Source organism: Rattus norvegicus, chromosome 8 (genome assembly GCF_021556685.1).
Source record: "Rattus norvegicus strain SHRSP/BbbUtx chromosome 8, alternate assembly SHRSP_T2T, whole genome shotgun sequence".
In the NCBI taxonomy this organism is placed as follows: Eukaryota; Metazoa; Chordata; class Mammalia; order Rodentia; family Muridae; genus Rattus; species Rattus norvegicus.
This window is the reverse complement of record NC_141541.1, coordinates 29,250,080-29,272,328: the sequence shown is the minus strand read 5'-3', so window position 1 is coordinate 29,272,328 and position 22,249 is coordinate 29,250,080. Positions and strand designations below refer to the sequence as shown.

Here is a 22,249-nt window from a genome sequence, read left to right as displayed (position 1 = left end):
GTATCTAGGAGTGTGAATATGGCAATGGGGGAGTGCACTGATGGGTTTTAAATGCTTATTTGCTTTTGGTGCTGGGGATTGACTTTGGGCATCTTCATACATGTTAAGTAAGTCCTGTACCTCTGACCTTTTGGAAGCAGATGAGTACCCCCAGGAAATGGAATTTTCATGGCTGAGATTTACTGACACTGTAGACCCCAACTTTTCTTTATTTTTCACTTATTTATTGTGTGTGTGTGCACCCCTACACGTGCGTGTGCATATGCAAGTGTGTATGTGTATGTATGTATGCATGTATGTATGTGTATATTTGTGCATGTGTATGTGTTTGTGTGTGTGCATACATGTGCATGTTCATGTGTGTGTATACATGTATGTATATGTATGTATGCCTGTGTGTATGTGTATATATGTGTGTGTGTATGTGTATATGTGTATGTGTGTGTATGTGTGTATATATGTGTGTGTGTGTGTGTGTGTGTATTGCAGTGCTTGCATGTCAGGATAAAATGCAGGTATCGTATCAGTTCTTTCCTGCTGCGTAGATGTTTGGGCTAGGACTCAGGTTCTCTGGCTCCATGCAGGGCACCTTTACCCACTGAGCTTTCTGCTCTGCTCTACCCACTTTGTTGAAATAGATGCAAGAACTGTCCAGTTGCTATAGTTCCCATAATCTTCATTGTTTCCTCAAAGTGGGGGCTATCGGTTGCCACTTGTCTGATGGAGCCTCATCTTTCTTACACCTACCTGTATCCTTCACCTTATTAAAGAAAGAGGAAAAGTTCTGGTAGTTGGAGAGGGCTCTGTTTCAGGGTGAAAGTGAGAAAAATGTGTACTGAACACATACACATAATAGCTAGCAGTCCAGGACTGTAATGTAAGATGCCGTTTGTAAAAATTGTTAAGCTGTAATGGGTGCTTTGAGTAAAAATGGCCCCCATGGTCTCACATATTTAAATGAAAATGCATGGAAGAGGCATGAATCATTAGGGAGTGGTACTACTTGAGAGGGATTAGGAGGAGTGGCCTTGTTGAAGTAGGTGTGGCCTTATTGGAGGAAATATGACCTTGAGGGTGGGATTTGGGGTTTCAAAAGTTCAAATCAGGCCCAGTATCTCTTCTTGCTATGGTGGATCCAGATGTAGAACTCTCAGCTTTCTCTCCAGCACCTTGTCTATCTGTGGGCTACCATGCTTCTTGTCATGGTGATAATGGACTCACCTTTCAAGCTGTAGGCCAGCTCCAGATGAATGCTTTCCTTTGTAGGAATTGTCATGGTCACGGTCATGGTGTCTCCTCACAGCAGTAACAGTGACTAAGAGAAAGGTTATGTCACTTTTATACTTCTGGCCTGGTTCCTATGGCAGCTGCAACCCCCTTGAGCTTCATGATGTTTTGGGTGGGACTATTCTGTGTTCTGGGACACTGTCGTGTGCCTTGCACAGGGTTTAACAGCGTCCCAGGTGCTACCTAGTGGCACTTCTCCAGTGGTGGCAACCAGATACTGGCCAGTGTAACTGGGAAGGCAGCCACCATACCGAAACTACTCTTTCAAAAGTCATGGCTTACGAGAGCCTGTGACTAGCCAGGGATAGGGAGGAAGCCTATAGAGGCAGGGAGTTGAGTCTAGCTGGGCACTGGGACCTGGGATGAGCCAGCAGAGGTGTGGTGTGATGTGGTGTATGGTGTGATGTATTGTGTGATGTGATGTGGTATGTGTAAGCCACCTGGTATTTCAGAGCTGACCTACATTGCAAGCCTTTTCCTACACTCAGAAGCTGTTTGAACTCTTCCCCAATGTTTTCCATCATTGTTTATTTTTAAGATGGGGATAGTAAATACTTTGATTAGAGTAAAAGAATAAGTGAGATAGTGCATGCCAAATAGTATGCGTGGTTTCTTTATAATCCCCATGTGCCAGGTGCATTCTGGGAAAAGATAGCCAAGGAAACTAGAAGCCTACTCCTATGGAACTTAGATTCTGAAAGTAAGAAGACTGTGTGACTTGGTGGTTTCACTTCGTAGGAAGGGCATTGGAGGAAAGGAAGGGCTTCTGCATTGGAGAAAGTGAAGCAAAGTGAACAGATGAGATCCCAAAGCCAGGGAATGTCCATGTTAATAAAACCAAGAAAAGCTGTGTAAGGTGCTGTGTGTTTGACCTTTGCCAGGTGGTGAAGAAGCAGTGGGACCAGTCTCAAGGCTAAGCTGGTGGGAACTGTATAGAGGATGACAGGGTGCGTCTCTCTCCCAAGGACGTGTAGGAAGGGAGGGACAGGTCTCAGTTACCCTCTCAAGGAGGAAAGGCAGCCCGTGTACCAGATCTAGAATGGAGCTGGGTTTATTCCTGTAGCAGTGGGAAGCCCCTAAGGAGTGTTGAACAAGACAGGGTCATGTTTACATTTTAATTTTGAGAACTCTGTGCTAGAAAAATAGGCTGAGACAACGCAAAGACAGTGGAGGCCTCTAGCACCACCCTCAGGTGGGGCTCTGCCAGGGCCCACAGGAGTTGTCCTGCATAGAGGGCATGGCTGTGGAGATGGTAGGAAGGATAGCCTACAGATGGGTTTTGGAGATGAAATGGTAGAACTTGGAGATGAATAGATCTTGGCGTGTGGAAAAAGGAGGGAGTGTTTTTTAGGGGAGACAGGGAAGACTGTAGCTGTGGAGCAGGACAGGTTTCATGGAGAAGAGCAAGGACTGTACCCCAGACACTGTTCTTCAGGTGCTTATGGGACCTTCAGTTGGAAATGTCAGGTGGTGATAGGACAGAGGTTCTGACCGGAATAGACAGTGGTAAGTTTCCAGCGAAGAGGTGCTGTTCAGTCAGGTTAATTGGCTTCGTACACCACAAACATCGTACACCACAAACATCGTACACCACAAACATCGTACACCACAAACATCGTACACTATGTTGGGTGCATTGCTGCAGATGGGCTCATTAACAGTAGACTTGGGGCTGACCATGGTGTTATGACTGTCATATTTAATCAAAAGGGGATCCAAAGCACATAGGTGCTTAGTGCCTTATGCAAGGTTGCTCCTGGAATTTTTAAGGTCAAGATTTGAACTCAAGCCTGGTGTCTTCTGAGTGCATGTGTTTAATTGCTATGTGGTGTTTCCTTTGGTGAGCGTGCAGCAGGTAGACCACATGAAGTCCCCCAGCCTGTTCTGGACAGCTCGGCAGTTTGTGCAAGGACAGACTTCTGCCTTGTTTCTTTCTTCAGAAGAAGTAAAGAAAAGGAATTATATGTAGAGAGATACCAGAATGAAGAATGGGAAGAAAGCAGCTTAGTAGTTGGGCTGTAGGAGGAGAGCTGAAATGTGAAGCCCAGGGAACACTGCCCCCCTCCTGTGCTGATTTCCAGGCTAGAACTTGTACCCAGCCAAGCAGGCAGCTGTGAGGGTGTGCTTGTGTTAATTACCGGAATCCCATCAAAGCCAGGGAAAGGATGGGAATTTGGGGGTTTGAAACCAATTTCTCCCTTTCTAAAATAGACTCTGGTTAACTCTTAAGAATATTTAGAATCACCTAAATATGCCTTGTTATTAATAAGATGCTCTAAACATGAAGTCTCTGAACATCAGGCGCTCCCAAGCACTAAAACTTCATGCAGTGAACTTAGTTCACGTCTTTTAAGTATAAGGCTGTATTCTTTATTTGTGATTTCTTTTTGTCAATAACAGTACATTGATACTGAAAGAGACTGAAATTTAATCTGTCTTTTCTCTCTGTCTATCTCCATCTTTCTTTCTGTCTGTCTAACTCACTGTCTCTGTCGATCTATGTCTCTCTGTCTGTCTGTCTCTATCTGTCGGTCTGACTATATCATCTCTCTATCTGTTTATCTCAGTTGCTGCTGAACAGCTGGGCATTTTAACCTTATCATATTATATTGTATTACTACCTCTTATGAGTGTAAAGATATATTAATGTCTTTTGTAAGTTTAATTAATGACATTTGCATTGCATAAACTACAAAGCTATATTATTTATGTATTTGTTTCTCAATTTATTTATTTTTTGGATCATCTTTTGCCATTAACTGTGATTTGCCATTAGGACATTTCTAGGAGATAATCCGTCACTTTCCTTCATTCCAGTATTTACCAGTGATCAGACCTAGTAAATGTCTCATCCACTTCTAGATACACACCTTTAATCTCCTGAAGAAGAAGCCAGTTTCCTTTGGGTGATCTTTTATAATTCAGTCAAGAACCATTTCAGAAGAGTATATTTTAAAAGTACAATTAATTTTGAGAATGCATCATTCTACAACAGTTGTGGAATGTGCTTTAATAATACTTCTTTTCTTACCACTATTATGATTAAGTGAAAAAAAGAAATAAAAGGAGGACATGACTGTTCCTAAGGGGTTGAGATTTTTATTACCGACATAAGGGAAAATACAGGCAGAGGCAGGGACATCGGGAGACTCCAGAGTGGACGTGACCAGGAGACTGGACCTGGCCATCTGAAGAGAGTGCAGAGGGAGAAGGAAGACCGAGGGAGAGGGTCCAGGAGCAGTGGCCAAGAGGCCAAGGGACCAAAAGATAAAAAGAGGTGAATAACCAAAATGGCTGGGTTATATAAGGAAGAAGAGCTGGGCTGTAGAGTTCAGGGTGTGCCAGCCTGGAGGAGCCTGCCACGGGTGGGGACTGAGGGATGCCGGGAGAACCTGGGACAGTCCACTTTGATAAGTTTATAGGCATCTCAGCCTTCTGTTTGAGGTTGAGACCTAAACCAGGCCCTTTAGGGAACAGGTAAGTTGTCCATCTTTGTTTGTGTCTTTCCCCCTGTTTGACTTCTTCTGAATTGGCTGCTTGTCAGGTGTGTTTTGTAGCACGAGAGCCATCACAAGAGGAGTATTTGGACCTCAATTTATAATTGTAACTTAATGTAGAGCTATCTGTTGACACAACTGCCCCCAAAGCATTGGCAAGATTTGTATTTGGCTCACAGCCTGATAAGGAGGGAGGTGGTTTAAATGCTCACCAACTGCAGTTTCAGCAGATCTTAGAGCACAGCGCATGTGCAAGTTGACCAGTCACTTTTAGAGTTTGCAGCCTACGTGAATTTCTAATTTGGGAAGATTTTTGAAATTCATAAAAAGTGATGTTTGATTTGTAATTTTATAATAATTAAATAATTATGTGACTGCCCTACCCTCATTCTTGCTCTGCATAGGCTTAGTAATCAATCATGGCTGTCTACTCAATCCTTACCACGCCTCTTGTTCTACTAGTTAAAATTTGATTTTAGAAGATCTTGATTTTTTTTTTGTTCCTCACTCATTCTTGATGTCTACAAAAATCTCCCAAGTAGTGTTATTGTTGAGAACTTTACCCCTGTGGGCGTCGTTCTTGAGTTCCCTGGATGAGGTTGGCCTTGCAGCCAATTCCTTGTCGGTCGGTCGTATTGGTCAATTGTAGGTCTCAGATCTGCAGCATAGACAACAACCAAAGGCCCATTGGTGGGAATAGGATCTCAGATTCCCTGGGACCCATTGACTCGTTAGAGAGCAGAGGTTTCTGTATCTGCAGGTCTGTCCACCCCAACTCATCCTTTTGGTTTGCTTTTGATTTCCTATTTAATTTAGAAAAATGAGTAAATTCTGCATTTAAGGGAGGAGAGTTGGTTGTCTGACAGTGCTGTAAAAATGATGGAGAATAAGTCATGTTTCTGACTCACTTAAGTTAAATGATAAGCTAGGCCTTCTGATACCCACGGGCAGTTTGCAATTCAAAGGGGTTTCATTATCCTAACATTAGAATGCTTTACCAGGGAATAAGCTCTGTGAAAATTACTAAAGACTTAGGTCTTTCTGTCCCGTCTTCCCCTGTGATCCCTGATCTTTAGGTGAGGGAACTGGATTTTAGATGCATGTGTCAGTTGGTGCTGGACACCAGCCACATGGTCCTTGTTATCTGCATCTGCAGTCACTGGCTGTGATTTTCTGTAATGGTTTCAATCTGTTGCAAAGAAACATTTCTTTGATGAGTGGTAAGGACTGCATTATTGGATGGGTATAAGAATAATAAATATTTAGAATATAGTTAGGGTTTATGCTGATTTATTAATAGTAGCTATAGGTTCTCCTTCAAGATTTGTGACTTCCCTAGCTCTGGGAAATTGGCTAGGTTCCCAGTACCCGATTTGACTTCCCCCTTGTTGATTGGGCCCTAACAATCAGCTGTTGTTTACCACCAAGATATGCGTGCTGCTGTTACACTTAGGGACATTGTGCCATGGCATCGTTGTTTTGGTTCAGAGGTGTTACAGTTGAATAGAGCATTGGCTGTTTTCCTCCCTTGGGAACTTGCATGGTGCTTTTTGATATCTCGAAAGCTAGTCCTTAGGGAGGAAGCGTTCAGATCAGCAGCAACTTGGATCCTCTGTTCATGCACCACGCTCTAAAGTCAGATGCATACAGATAACTTTATGTGAACCGAGAAGGGGTGTGTGTGTACCTGTATTTGTCCTTGTAACTTGTCCTATCTTAAAGAGACTTGCTTTCTATACTTTCCTCCTGGATTTATCAGGTTTTGGAAGTTTCCTCTACATATTCAGAAGGATATTATTTTGGTTGTATACTTATTCTTAAAACAGTACCATGCATTGTGTTTTGCTAGTGAAGAGGAAGTTAACATATAGAAATTATCAATTCGTATTACTGTTTGGTTTAGAAATATTTGTATAAGGCTAAGACTTTAAAAGGAGGATAGAATTCACTGCCTTTAAAACGTGCCTAGTGTAATCATGCATTGCCTACTCTAGTGTTTGTACACACATTCATATTTGAAATGTGAAGGCTGGCTTTGTGTGCTTTTCTGTAAAGTCCAGCCTTCTGTCTGCGGTGTGGTGTGCAGACTGCTGTGCTCTGTTATTTTCCTATCGTCACTTAGTCACTTCATTGTTTCTTTGACTTGGTTTGATTTCTAAGACATTTCTTAGACATTTACTTTACTCTCTTGGCTAATGTGCTCAATATTTTCACATCTGCACTTGGAGTCAGGGAGTCTGAGCTCTCTTCTGTGGTTTGTTGTGTCCTTGCTGCATGAGACCTTAGGCCCGGTGGGGAAATAAAAACCACTAGTTCTTTATACGGACTCCTGGATCTCTTATGTAAATATTGATGCAGACATTACATATGATCATTATAATCAGGAGTTCCGAAGTTTTTCTTAGCCAACTGTTGGTCATCATCCCTTACCACTGTGAGTTCTAGATCTTACCAGAAATGGTTTCTTTCAATCAGGCTGTGAATTTTAAATGCAGCTTTGCTTCTCATTTTGAGACTTAATGTCTCTATTAGTAAAGTGAGCTTGTGCCTTCTTTTTCCTATTAAAAATAGAATGTTTTCCCCAACCCCAAAGAGGGAAAAAATGGAAGAGATCAAACCTATCAAGGCTTTGAAGTTTTCGAAACAGGAAATGCAGTGCTGGTGGTAAGAGTTCTGGGCCCTACCTACGTTAAGCACTGGAGGCTGAGATAAGCCCCTGGTCCCCCATTTTGTACTCTGCAGATGAGACTAAGTCAGTGATGTCTTATAAAACCTGGAAAGCATTTCTGCTTAGGAAGGGCTTTAAAGTGAGTTTATGAATTTAAACTCTTTCCCTTTCTGAACCCTCATTTGTGACCTTTTGAATTTGGACCTTCCTTTTCCTTATCCCTCTCTGTCACTACCCTCCAGGACTCCATAGCTTGCCTGAAGGAATTGTCAGCCTGCTCTTCTCACTGGACTTGCTATCATAACTGTACCATGTCCCAAAGTGTGGACTATGTGAACCACTTGAGGTTTACTAATAATATATTGCTCAAGCCCCTGTACCTGTTGAATCAAGAGCAGGACCCAAGAATGCAGTGGTGGTGTGCTCCTCCCATGTGGAGGTCTGTTAGGGAATGTCACTGAGCTGTCTATGTCTTCCTCAGGCTTCTGAAATGTTGATTGTTGGTTAGGAGGCAAGGGTATGGCCTGAGATTCTGCACTGTCACCTTGCTCCTGGGTAATAAATGCCTGTTGGCATTCAGGAGACTTACTAAGGGACCCTTCTGTTCTCACAGTAAATCTTGTACAGAGTCCCTAACCTTTGCCCCAGTTGTTCTGTGATGTCAGTTACTTTGCTATCATTTGACTGTTAAGTATATCCCATAAGCATATGTGTTGAACTACTTTTTCCCCTATTGGTGGCTCTCTTTGGGGAGGTTGTAGATTTCTTAGAAGGTGGGTCCAAGTAGAGGAAAATGGGTCGTGAAGGCTGAGCCCTTAGGTTCGTAGCCCCTGTGGGAGCAGTCAGGTTCCAGTGGGCTATCTACCTTTCGACTATGGGTCCTGTAATTGGCTCTAACTTTCAGGAAGTAAATGGAAAAAGATTACATCTAGGTGTGCATCTTAACAAAAGGGTCAATTTTACAGGGTAGGTTTAGTTTATACCTTCCAATCAAACTTGGTTATACACAGTAATTTCTAACTCATTTGAACCATGTGTGTGTGTGTGTGTGTGTGTGTGTGTGTGTGTGTGTGTGTGTGTGTGAGCGCGCGCGCGTGAATGCAGGCTAACTGGAGTTAATTCAGGAACTTTGTTTACTTAAAAGTTTTGTTGTATTTTTCACCTCAAATTCCCCAAGATTGAAATTGATCAGGGTAGCATAGTTAGGAGTTGTAAGAGCCCAGTGCCTGATTGAGCTTTCATGTGGGCACTATGGATGCTCCTAGTCAAAGTAACAGGGCTTTCAACACCGTCATAGTAAGGGGCAGGATCCTGCAGTTACCTTTCCTTGACCTCCTTTAAGTTTTTTTTTTTTTTTGCAGATTTCTTAGAAGTTTTATTTTCAGTAATAAAAACTCAGCTACTGAGAACATGGAAAAAGCATGCTTATTTAAGTGGAGAGTAGCTTACCTATATTGTTAGAGGCTCCCCACATACACAGACCAAATAAAAAGAGGCTAGTAATTACTCACATTGATTTAGAGAAATTAATTTAGAATATTCTTTTATGAAGCCCAGAAAAGTGGAAATGCTTTTAGAAGTTTCTGTCCCTTTGTCTTTATTCCTAAATCACATGTTCATAAAGCAGTATCTTCCCGGAACTTCAAATGGCATACTATGTGTCATTTCAAATAAAGTATCTTCAGACTTTAATATAAAAAATTTAATTCACATGTGAACCTGTGTGTGTGTGCATATGTCTGTCTGTCTGTCTTTCTCTCTGTGTGTGTATGTGTGTGCGTGTGTCTCTGTGTGTGTGTGTATGTGTGTATGCACGCACATGTGTGTACCTCTGTGTATGCACCTCTGTGTGCATGCCTGTATTAATGTGCTTGTGCCTGTAGAAACCAGATGAACCATGGGTATTATTCTTTAGGAGCTGTGCACTTTGTTATATTGAGACAAGAGTCTCTATGTGGCCTGGGGCTTGAAGATTAGACTAAACTGGCTGGCCCATGAGCCTACAGAATGCTCCCTTCTGTCTCTCCAAGGCTGGGTTTGCAAATGCCATTGGTTACCACACCCAGCTTTTCACTTGGATGCTGAGTTGCTTATCAAGTTTGTGTGGTCAACATTTTCTGGCCTGAGCCTTCCCCAGGCTCTCATAATTAGTAGCGTCTATAAAGTATATTTCCTATATTGAGGGATTCATTGCAACAGTTTTGTTCTTTTCTATTTAAATTAGTGAGGGACTGAGACTAGGAATTCTTTGTGGACAAGATGGTTGAGAATTTGGCACCGTCTTCCTTTCTGTTCTCTAATGTAGAGGCCGTACAGTTTGTGGATTGTAGGTTGGAAGTCTTAAACCTAGCCCATTAGTTTGCCTACCTGTTGTGTATCATCCAGCAAGCTACTCAACTGTAGTGTGCTCCAGTTCTTACTTACTAATTGAGGACTTACTTATGCCCACACCACAGGGAAGCTCTGGGTATTTATTGATTTCCTGCAGGTAATCAAAAAGGTCATCCAAAGAGCTGGTAGGTGTGTAGTAAATGTTTGATGTTACCACTAACTTGAATGGAAGAGATTGAAAAGTGCCAAGACTTCCCATTGTTCAAATCGGTGCTAATGGAACCAATTAAAGGCACTAAAGATGGGGATTTAGCTCAGTGGTAAAGCGCTTGAGGCCCTGGGTTCGGTCCCCAGCTCCAAAAAAGATTCTTAAAAAAAAAAAAAAAAAAGGCACTAAAGACATCTGGCATCTTCCATCTTCTTCCAACAGATTGTGGTATTTTAAGAATGCAAAAGGTGCACATCTGCTAAAATATGTGGGCTACTAGGCGAGTCACCCTACACATCTTTGGTTGATGGTTCAATCTCTGTGAGCTACCATGGGCTCTGTAGATCTCACGGTGTCCTTGACCCCTCTGGCTCATTTAATCCTGTCTCCAGCTCTTTCACAAGATTTCCTGAGCTCTGCCTGATATGTGGCTGTTTGTCTCTGCATCTGTTTTTATCCATTGCTGAGTAAATCTCTCAGGAGACAGTTATGCTAGGTTCCTGTCTGCAATAGCAAAGTATTGTTAATAGTCACCAGGGGTTGGCTCTATCCCGTGAGATGGGTCTTAAGTTGGGGCAGTCATTGATGGCTGTTCTCTCAGTCTCTAACTTTTCTCTTGAATATTTTGTAGGCAAGACAAATTTTGTGTTGAAGGATTTGGGGTTGGGTCCCCTAACAATAGGAGCAGGGATTGTCTTGGTCTCTGTTCCCTGCCATTGGATCCCCTTCCCCTAACTGGATTGCCTAGTTGGGCCTCAGTGGGAGGGGATGTGCTTAGTCAAGCTGGGGTAGATGTTCCAGGGTGGGTGGTACCCAAGGCTGTTTTCCCTTCTCTGATGAGAAGGGAAGGAGTAGTGAGGGGAGGAATTTCTAAGAGTGGGACTGGGAGGAGGAGGGGGGCTGTGATTGGGGTTTTAAGTGAATAAATTAAATAAATTAATGAAAAAGTGCACAAAAGGAAGGTGACCTTGACAAATCCTTATTTTCACTACAGAATACAAGATGAAACTTGTTCAAGTAAGAGAAGTCAAGCTTAGCAAGGTTTTTTTGGGGGGGTGTATTCTAGATGATATTGGCCAAGTGGAAGATGCTAATGGTAAAATTATAAAACAGAAAAAAATTAACATTTGCTAATGATATTATCTAAAATGGAGAATTTAAAATAAGCTGAAAATACTATACTCAGTGAATTGGAAGAAATAAGCCAAGCAGATGCATCTCCAATCACTCTGCACAGATTTGTACATCAGCAGTGATGCGGGTTAGCATAGAAAACATGTCACGGACATTAGAAAAATTAAAATAGAAGTAGGGCGAATACTCCTAACCTGAAATCCCAAAGCTCTAACGTCTGTGCGCACAGGTGTTAACTATCACACCTCACCTCAGGATGAACCCGGCAAAAATGCATGCGGCCTAAAAATCCGCACCTCTGTGTTGTTGTAAAAAAAATAAAAATAAAAAAATAAAAATGAAACGGTAAATGTTTTTCTCTGGGTGTTTTACCCTGCTTGGGTTCCACACCTCAGTGCCCCAGATATCTGCTGGATATCTTGGCAGAAACACAGCCCAGCCACACACTTTCTTACACTGAGACTCTTACATATAAAAACACACCACACAATAATCTTAGATCCAATTGGTAAGATATAATTGCCCACTTAAACATACAAAGCCCGGTACCATCTATCCCTTGCACCTTTTATTTACCAAGTCTCCAGCTTCTCCTTCTCCCACAACGACTCCTTGCTTCTCCTCTCTCTCTCTCTTTTCTTTACTCACTCTCCCAAATATATCAACTCTTTTCATGCTTTAGTTTCTCCTTCTCTTACAACGACTCCTAGCTTCTCCCCTCTCTCCATCTCCTGTCTCTTCTAACTCTTCTCAGTTCCCCATCCTGTCTCTAAACCGTTCCCTTCTCCTCAACTGTTCCATCCTCTCCCCCTCCTGCTCAGGTTCCACTGGCTCAACTGTCGCCAACTGTCCTCTCTAACCCTATTCTCTGAATCTAATCCCCCTCTTGCTCCTGACTTTTCCCTCTGTCCAAATCTCACGCTCTTGCCTTTATTTAACAAATTCAGAGAAAATTTCAAGGCAAACCACGACATTTCCCCCTTTTTGTCCAGTTAAAAAACCTTTCCCCTATACATAGGTGAACTAAGCATTATTACCATTCTGCAATTTATAAAACCAACAATATGCTGATCACCCAGTCCATCAATTCTGTTCATTAACCATGTTATCTATATTATATCTTGGCAAGCTTGTATACTATCTGATAACTATCCAATAAAATATGTATATTCAGATTTATACAGCCTGATAGGCTATGAGACTATAATCAGTCTTCAACCCCGTCAGAAATCTGGGAATGACCAAATATCTATACACATAGGAAGCCTAACACGGCTTCCAGAACTGAGAGGTTGTAGAGACAAATCTCCACTAGCACAGTCCCCTGTTAGCAACATGTGAGCACAAGTCTTCAGCCTTCTGGCCCAAAATCAACTGACAGACTCTTGAAATGCAGATTTTGAAGGGCTGATCACCCTGTCTTGGCAGAGTTTATCAGTCAACCATTCTGCATAATTTATCCTTTTCTGTACAGTATTAGTCTGCAGATGAAGCAGGCAGTTTTGTCCAGTGACTGCCTAGCCACAAAGTATTGCATCACCTGGAGGTAGAGATGTTCACATTCTTCGTTAAATCCACCGAAGGGGAACTGTTAGGAACAGATATGTCTCAACAAAAGATAAATAACCTTAAATCTCAAATTTTGTGGATTTCTGACGTTTTTGAAAACCACCTATCTATATAAGACAATCTGTTTTGTTGTCTTTATATCTTAATAAAATCTTGAAAGTTCTCTCAAAAAATCAGGGCCATGACTTTGCTATTTGGATCTTAACTCACAGGTGTAATCAACTCAGAAGTTTGTAACGACAACAATAGAAAGACTGGCTCTAAACCTTGTACTTTTAAACTCTTTTGACAAATAAATTCTATACCAAAGCAAAGATATGATTTCAGCTTAGTTACCAAATGAGATTATGACTGTACAATTCAATCTAGCTAATTCCTCCCCGTTAAATTACAACCAATTTTCAATTCCTCATAAAAACAACTTTAGAATAACCATTTTTAGCCCCCCCAAAGTCCAGAGAATTGGGGCGACGACTCCTCCATAACTTCTTCAAGCTGTACATGGGCGTTGAGATATCCTTGGGGGTAGGGGGTAGGAAGAATGAAGCAAATGCTGTAGCTGATGTGTGACTGGACCCAGCTGAAAGTCCTTGAGACCAGGATTCCAAGTAGGTAGGCATGCTCTGTAAAATACAACTCTCAAGACAAAAGTTTAGAATCAAGATATCTTTTTGTTTGATTCTCTTGAATAAATTTTTCAGGCGGTCTACCTCTATCAAATCTGATCAGTATGACTCTGTGAGGTTTCCAGAGCCTAATCACATTTTTTAAAAGCACAAAGACAAAATCTTTCTCCCAAAATACTGTGTTCCTTAGTCTGAAACCAGAAAAGCTTGTATCTTGCACTCTCTCCCAGAGTAATAATATAATCATAAAACTCAAAGTCACACCCATCATGAATATTAAACAATTTCTTTAGAAAGGAAGTAAGCTAAACAATGAGCCTGATAGCCTTTGTACTCTGTAATATCGGGAAATTATCCCAAAATATATCCATCTGTTGGGAATTTAACCCAAAATATATCCATCTGTTGGGAATTTAACCCAAAATATATCCATCTATTGGGAATTTAACCCAAAATATATCCATCTGTTAAGCTCCCTACCCAGAGTCACAGATTTTTCTTTAACTTCAATAACTTCTAAAATATATGCCTGCATTCACTCTCCTTGGTGTCACAGACATTTCATCACAACTCTCTACTTGGAGTAAATGATCAATTTTTCCCTATCCAAGCTCTGAATCGTGGATGAAAATCCCCACCTGATTCAGGTATTCTCTTTACTCTCTTCTTTCTAAAAACAAACTCAATCACCTTTTAATAATACCTGTAATTAAGAAGTAGCTTGTCTAACTATTATCTCAGGTTAGTTGAGTTCTAATAGATTTGTTGGGCGCCATATGTTGTAGGGATAGATGGTACCGGGCTTTGTATGTTTAAGTGGGCAATTATATCTTACCAATTGGATCTAAGATTATTGTGTGGTGTGTTTTTATATGTAAGAGTCTCAGTGTAAGAAAGTGTGTGGCTGGGCTGTGTTTCCGCCAAGATATCCAGCAGATATCTGGGGCACTGAGGTGTGGAACCCAAGCAGGGTAAAACACCCAGAGAAAAACATTTACCGTTTCATTTTTATTTTTTTATTTTTATTATTTTTTTTACAACAACATATGGCGCCCAACAAATCTATTAGAAAGGGATAGATGGTACCGGGCTTTGTATGTTTAAGTGGGCAATTATATCTTACCAATTGGATCTAAGATTATTGTGTGGTGTGTTTTTATATGTAAGAGTCTCAGTGTAAGAAAGTGTGTGGCTGGGCTGTGTTTCCGCCAAGATATCCAGCAGATATCTGGGGCACTGAGGTGTGGAACCCAAGCAGGGTAAAACACCCAGAGAAAAACATTTACCGTTTCATTTTTATTTTTTTATTTTTATTATTTTTTACAACAACACCTCTGACGGTACAGTAGTTCAGAGACATAGTTGATTTGTATTCAGACATTGGTGTCATCCCCAGCTATGCCATTGTACAGATATTTCAAAATGTGAAAAAAATGATATTTAAAACACTTCTTGTCACAAGCCTACAGGATAAGAGTTTCTCCCTTTTCTCAAGGGTAATTGAGAAGTGATTTGAGTAACTGAGTGTGTATACTATGTTTATGAACACAGTCTATAGTCACATGTGTCTCCAGTGATCTTTGTACTTGGGCAGAACCTGAAGCGTTCTGCGATGTGATCTGTGTTACCGTTGGCCTTACCCTGAGTCTGTCTGTCTGTGTCCTTTTCTCCTTCCACTTTTACGGGAGTGCGACTTGCTGTGGAAATCCAGGCACTAAGGTAGTTTGCAAAGGCGGTGGTACTTTGTGTGTTTATTTCCATGTCTCACTTGTAGCCCACGGTAATGCGGCTCTTCGTTCTAAGGTACTTTAGCGGTGGACTTTGCTCCTGTGGGGTCTCTTTGAGGTGCTTTTGACCTAGCGGCTCCTGTACGGTATTGGCAACCATAGGGCCTCTCTGCTGTGTGGAGTGTGTGAGGGAGGGATGAGGACTGTAGCTGGAATGTAAGCTGCTCTCTCCGTGCTGTGCTTTTGAAGAGTCCGTAGTGCCTCCTAGATGCTAAGCCTGGTCCAGCCTTTCCTCAGCTTAGGCTTTGCACGTTTATCTCCAGTATGTTGATGAGGTCTACAGCCCTCTGCCCCGAATGTGCAGGATCTCATTGGAAATGCTTATCTGTAAGGAGAGAGTTTTCTTCATGCTGAAATAGTAATATAAATTTCTTTTTCTTTCAGCTTCCTTTGCAGCCCTATTGCACTGGTAAGATTGTTTTTCTTCAATGATATGTATTATGTAAATGTTCATAACTTACTGAAGATATGGCCCATGTATTTAAAGGGATGGCTTCTATAGCAGAAGGATGGATGTATCTTATCTGTACTATGGTCTTCTGAAAGATTTGGTTCATTGATAGAATTAGAATAATAAAGCTGTTATATAAAGTATCTATTATTAAAGAGGCTATATTTGATACTCTAATTTGCTTAACATTAATATGGTATACATCTTGAATGTTAGATTGATGTTTTTAATCTTCTGGGTGGAGAGATGTATGAATTTTGTGAACCAGGCAGTTTCTGAATGGTACCCAATGGCACATTCAGTGCGTTCTATATTTTTATAGTACATCACTTAAAATATCGTTATGGTTTATTTTAATGTTAAAATCTAATTGGAATGTGTTTTCTTATGGCGAGGACTTTCAGTAGAATTGTTAAAACCTGATAGAAAACAAATATAGATACAATTGTTTTTCAGTCTTGTTGCAAACTGTCTGCAATCTGTAGGATTTTCCTTTGCCTTTAAAGTAGCTCTCATAGCCTCTGCACTGCTGCCTTGTGTTAATGTTTCCAGGAGCCACATAACGCAGCTCTTTGAAAATGATCGGCATTTTTCTCACCTCTCGACGCTGGAAAGGGAGATGGCTTTCCGCACTGAAATGGTTAGTTCTGTGTGTGTGTGTGCGTGTGTGTGTGTGTGTGTGTGTGTGTGTGTGTGTGTGTGTGTGTGTAGTAGTTCGTTGTAGTATTTTGGGACTCTAAATACTTTAAAGCTTTTTTGGCATGAAAATTTTCAACAAGACATTCCTAAATAAAAGGAGTAGACAGTTCTGCCTCCTTATCTTGTAGCTTCAACAACAGACAGCACACAGTCATCCACATTTCCTTACCCATCTCTGTTTAAAGGAAATTAGACTTAACTTTTGTGCAACTACATTTGAAGTTACTCAAAGGACTTTTTGTCCCTAGCAATTCCTTAGCACCATCAGATGAAAATGTTTGAATGAGCTGATCGGTGCTTGGAAGCAGCTGCTGTCCTAACTGAAGTTGCAGACTGCACTCAGGTTTACTGCTGGATTGCTGGGCCTTACAATCTGTAACTCCCTCTTTATATATATTTATATATACATATGCCAGTTCCTCAACATACATGTAGTATACATGTATGCTATATATGCTATATAGTCTTGTCTATGGCTGTAACTCATGTTCTCTTATCCTGTGTTTTCTGAAGACCAATGGAAAATATGACTACTTTCTCGAAGGACTACTTCACAGCTGATGCTGGACCCTTTTAATTGTAGCATCTCAAGGTTCACACAGGGCACTGGTTGACTTCTCAGATGTTCAGTCTGGGGAGTAGCTTAAGGAGTGGTCTGGATGAGTTGTCTTAGAGCCCATCTTGTTAGTATAGACACTGTCATTATTTTTCTGCACTTGCTGACTTGTAACCCTGGAAAGGATTTTCCTGCAACATTGCTCCAGTTTTTTTCTAGGCTTACTAGTTAGAAGAAAGACAAGAAAATGATCCATTCTTTTTCTCATAAAAATGAATTGATTCTCTCACATCTTCTAGTTAGAATCAGTAGACTGATTGGCACGTACTGTGTAACCCCTGGTGTCTGGAACTGGCCAGTCTCTGCACTTGGCTGTGCTGGCCTCGGTGTGACCTCACTCGTGTTTCTTTGGTGTTCAGGGCTTCTTTACTTTGGGTGCTGTATGACATATCCTACCCAGCTGGCAGCAGGCAGTTTTCCAGGGAGCTTGGGCTCTTTTCAGCTGTAGATGGCATGTGCTGACCAGGACTTCTGTGCCGCAGGTCCTCGCTGCTACTGTAAGGGGCCATGGAGACTTGGCCTTTCAGTGAGCAGAATTAGGAAACTGCTTCTTTTTAAATCAAAAAGACCAGTAAGTCATAAGTTTATATTAAGAATTTTAAATAAAAATTTAGGATTGGATCTTTTTTACTTGGTGTTAAATTTGTTTTAATCTGAGAATATTAATTTCAAATTATTTATTTAATAGAATAAAAATGTCAAGCTCAGTACTAGAAATATAATTATTAAACGAGTTTTAGAGTTTTCTGGAAGTCTGCCTCGATGCAATGCGATGCTGTGTTCCACATAGATCATCCAGTAGGGTCACTTAGTATTCTCTTCCAATTTGATAATTAATGCCCTTAAACATTTTTGTTACATAAATGTTTAGGTTGTGTGTTTTGTGATTAAATAACATGTTAATATGTTTCTAAAGTGAAAGAGACAGGAAGTACAGTAGTTTGAGGCTTCTGCCATAGCAGTATCTACCCAGGTTGAAGGAAAACAGTGGGGATCTGGCTTCGGACAGTCCCAGAGTCTAGAAGGGGCAGACCAGGCAGTCTCCATGAGGCCGACTGTTGTTTTCTGCCTGTCTGGGTGTCCGTGGTTTACTGATGCACTGCTCTTCAGTGTCCGCTTCTGTCCTCTTGGTCCTTTTGTCCTTCATGGACATCTTGAACAGCTTGTTCTTCCTGCCTTCAGTTCCTTAAGCACAGGGCTCATGGCGTTGGGTGTGTAATAGTGGGCATCAACTCAGAGCCCCCTGCGTGCTGGCGAGTTCTCTGCCAGGCCAGCCCCATCCTCAGCCCTGCCTCATATTTTTTTTGTTTCATGTCGTTTCAGCTTTGCTACAACCCCTTTCAAAGGAGCATGTCAGAGTAAACTTTCCTACTTCTCTCGAAATGCACCCTCCCGGTCCCCAGTGTCAGCTCTTGCGCTGTGTTGCTGTGGGAGAAAATGATCTGTAAAATTATTGTTTAATAGGAATGTGTATAATGTGCAGTCTTCTTAAAAAACGCATTTAGAGTTTTAAATGTGAACGTGGAGGAAACAAGGCTGACTTTATCTATTCAACTTTGGGTATTGAATACACTCTGCATACATGGCATATGCTGAATTGCATTTATACATATTTAAATTCTGATACGGTTTTTGAAGCTATTTTGCATTTGATTATTTTAATTATGATGAAATTCTTATAAAATGTACTTTTTTGTCGCCTAAGAATTTATAAATGATCAGAAACCTGTGAAATTAATTGTAGCTATTACCTGCTTGACTGCTCACTTTTTCAAAACCAGTACTCTTTTAAATATTTGTAATCTAAGAAGATGAGTAACTGTGTACTTTTTATTGTAACTGGAGTGTGTCCTTCTTTCAGGGGCTGTATTATTCTTACTTCAAGACCATCGTGGAGGCGCCGTCGTTTTTGAGTGGGGTATGGATGATAATGAACGACAGGCTAACTGAGTACCCCCTAGTTATCAACACCTTAAAAAGGTTCAACCTTTACCCCGAGGTGAGTTACCGCTGTGATGCTTCATGAAAAGTGCCTTCTAAAAATTACATGGGAGTCTAACTCTTACTTATTTTTTTTTTCTTTTTTTCGGAGCTGGGGACCGAACCCAGGGCCTTGCACTTCCTAGGCAAGGGCTCTACCACTGAGCTAAATCCCCAACCCCGGGAGTCTAACTCTTAAGGTCTGATTACCATGAGTCAGTCTTTCTCTACTGAGAGGACTTCACTTCTGGATCAGTGATTATTGATCAATCAGTATGAATGCCCTCCATAGTTCAGTGTTGTCCCACAAAGTACTGCTCTCGAGTATTTCCTGTGACCATATGCAGGTAGACGTTACACACATGGGATTGCAGGGTGTGCAGTGTCTTTACGTGTGCATTTTGTCTTTGGGGGATGTTTGTAGCCACCCTCTCCATCACTTTTATTTCAAGACAGGGTTCTCTGTGTCACCATGGCTGCTGGTGTGCCTTTTGTAACGGTGGTATGCATGATCTTTTACGGACCTCTGAACTTTTCACACTTGTGAATATTCTAAGCAAAGTGGCAGCAAACTTGCGTGACTCTGACTCTTTATTATACATATCTGCCTTATTTAGGTTTTCCTGCTTTAGTAGAGCACTACGACCAAAGGGAACTTAGGGAGGAAAGGGTTTATGTAGTTTATCTAATATTCCCAGTCCATTGAGAAAAACCAAACTGGGAATTCAAGGCAGGAACTTGGAAGCAGGGCAGGAACTGGAGAAGAGATCATGAAGAATGTTGCTTTCTGGCTTGCTCCCCACAACCTGCCCATGAGTGGAATGACCCACATGAGCGGGGCCTTCTCACATCAATCATTAATCAAAGAAAAGGTTCCACAGACTTGCTCACAGGTCAATCTATTGTCAGTGTTTTCTCAAATAAGATTCCCTCTTCTTGAAATGTCTAGCTTTGTGTCAAATTGATAGAAACCACCAGTAAAATACTTACTCATTTTCAAAGCTATAAATTTGTGAATATAGCCCGTCAGTTCAGCAGAATGTGCATTGTAATGATTTGGGGGCATATTGCCAAAAGCCTTCCATATAGGTTATACTGATTGAATCCCTGCCAACAGCAGTTTGGGAAATGTTGATTTGCATCCTTGCTGATTTTGATAGACAAGGAAATTATAAGTAGTTGGTGCATTTTATTTAATTCATGTATATGAATGCATTTCAGTGCTATATAAATATCCATCTCTACTTTGAAAAAGAATTCCTGTTTATGCCTCCTTGTATCTGTTTCTATTGGGTTTCTTAAAGACTCATTTTTTATACATAAGATGTTATGATTATGACATTAATGAAATATTTATCTTTTTAGCTATAGATATATATTTTCTATGCAACATTTTATGCCCATGAATCTTTTAACTTATTACTTTTAAATATGCATGTAAAATATTTATTCTTATAGTTATATACGTATGTTTATATTTTTAACTCATTTGGAATTTGTGTTGATGCATTTGTAGAAAAGGATATTCTTTATACTCGTCTTCGTAACTGCTGAGGACAGGCCCGTCTTCTCACACTGACTTGAAGTAGCTTTCTCTTCTAAATGCACAGTCAGTGGACTTATCAATGACTGTCACCTGCGTTTGGATTTTATGCTCAGTATTGCCTTATTGAGGTCCTGAAAGTGGGCTCTGAATGCAGATTTGCTTGTAGCCAGAGTATGAGGGAGTACCCTTGGGCTGTACCTGCAAGAGGGTGGTGGAGGCAGAAGGAGGTGAAGCAGGGTTGAGCTGTCTCTTCAAAAGACCAGCCCCAGTGAATCCCATGGCTTCTCTGGGCTGGGATAGCTTACTTAGCACAGTTATGCTTCCTTTGGCAAAGGCCCCTGAATACACATCACTTCTATTGATTAGCTTATCACAGGCTGCAGTTTCCCTCGTGTGACCTTGAGCACATTACTTTCTTCAGCCCAGAGCAGTTCTGTAGAGTGGTCAGTGGCTGGGCTGGGAGCGCCTCTGCCTGGAAGGCGGATCAGCTTCTGTCTGCTGCCTCACGTATGACATTGATCAGTGTGGGAATGCGTCTGCCAGTGTCTGCTATTTTAGTTACTTTCCGTGAGAGACCTTTATATTCACCAGGACATTCCCCCTTTATTCTTCTATTTCTCTAAATTAATCAAAGATAGTGGGATTTTGGCTGGGATTGTTTTATCTTTTTTTAAAAAGATTTATTTATTATATATAAGTACGCTGTCACTGTCTTCAGACACACCGGAAGAGGGCGTCAGATCCCATTACAGATGGTTGTGAGCCACCATGTGGTTGCTGAGATTTGAACTTAGGACCTCTGGAAGAGCAGTCAGTAGTGCTCTTTGATTTTACATCTTGAAAAATTAGACATACACATAATTTGTTTAAGTTTTTTATATTTCCTGGTAGAATTTTATATTTTTTAAAAAGTGTTAATCTTGAAGATTTTTTTATTTAGTTTTTTTTCTTACCTGTGCATCACCAGTAAAAGACTTGACTACCCGAAGAGTCTGTGGGAGAGGCTGGGCCTCTTTAATTACAGTCCTTGTGGGGGAGGCTGAACCTTGCTTAACTAGATATAGAAGGAGCCAAACAGCAGGAGCATGAAAAGACAGTTTGACAATTATGAAAAACTCAAAATATATCTAGTAATGAAAACTTATTCCCTTTCATTTTGTTTGTTTTTTGTTCTGTTTGTTTTTTTTTTTAAATCAAGACAGGATTTCTCTGGGGAATCCCTGGCTTTCCTGGAACTCACTCTGTAGACCAGGCTATCGTTAAACTCAGAAACATCTTCCTGCCTCTGCCTCCCGAGTGCTGGGATTAAAGGAGTATGCCACTACTGCCTGACTTGGAAATTATTTCTTATGATGTCTTTATTTTTTTTAAAAGGTGATTTTAGCCAGCTGGTACCGGATTTATACCAAAATAATGGATTTGATTGGTATTCAAACCAAGATATGCTGGACAGTCACCCGAGGAGAAGGACTCAGTCCAATCGAAAGCTGTGAGGGTGAGCTCCTTTTCATGTCGTCTGGTCGTCTGTTGGCCTGCAGTCGGCTTACTGCAATCTCAGTGATATAAGTAGCAGACATTTTATTGTGTTCTTGGATTCTGCAAGTCGACAATTAGAGCAGGCTGGTTTGCTTCCATGGTCTTCACATGGCTGGGAAAAGTGAACTGAACAGGAAGCTATTTTGGTCATGTTTTGATCTTTGGGTGGAATAGTTCAGGTATTCAGAGAATATTCAGGAATGTTTAGATGCCACCTTTCCAGGGATTTTGAGCTTTTTTATAGCAAGGTACCTGGCACAAAGTAGCTGTGCTCTTCCCAGGGTAGCTTCACTCCGGCCGATGGCTGTGGCTGC

The 22,249-nt window shown here is 41.1% G+C and overlaps 1 protein-coding gene across 6 annotated transcripts in view; it reads left to right on the top strand.

The window, feature by feature from the left end:
* Dpy19l1 (dpy-19 like C-mannosyltransferase 1) overlaps positions 1-22,249 on the top strand; it is an 88,459-nt gene that overhangs the window by 3,845 nt on the left and 62,365 nt on the right. For 2 of the 6 annotated variants that reach the window (NM_001429803.1, NM_001191791.2), the window contains exons 2-5: positions 15,492-15,516; positions 16,111-16,198; positions 18,735-18,872; positions 21,774-21,894. In NM_001429803.1, the coding sequence (NP_001416732.1) occupies positions 15,492-15,516; positions 16,111-16,198; positions 18,735-18,872; positions 21,774-21,894 (372 nt within the window). Of the gene's footprint in view, positions 1-15,491; positions 15,517-16,076; positions 16,199-18,734; positions 18,873-21,773; positions 21,895-22,249 lie in introns of all 6 variants that reach the window. The other 4 variants (XM_087561780.1, XM_087561779.1, XM_087561782.1 and 1 more) reach the window with 2 other exon arrangements.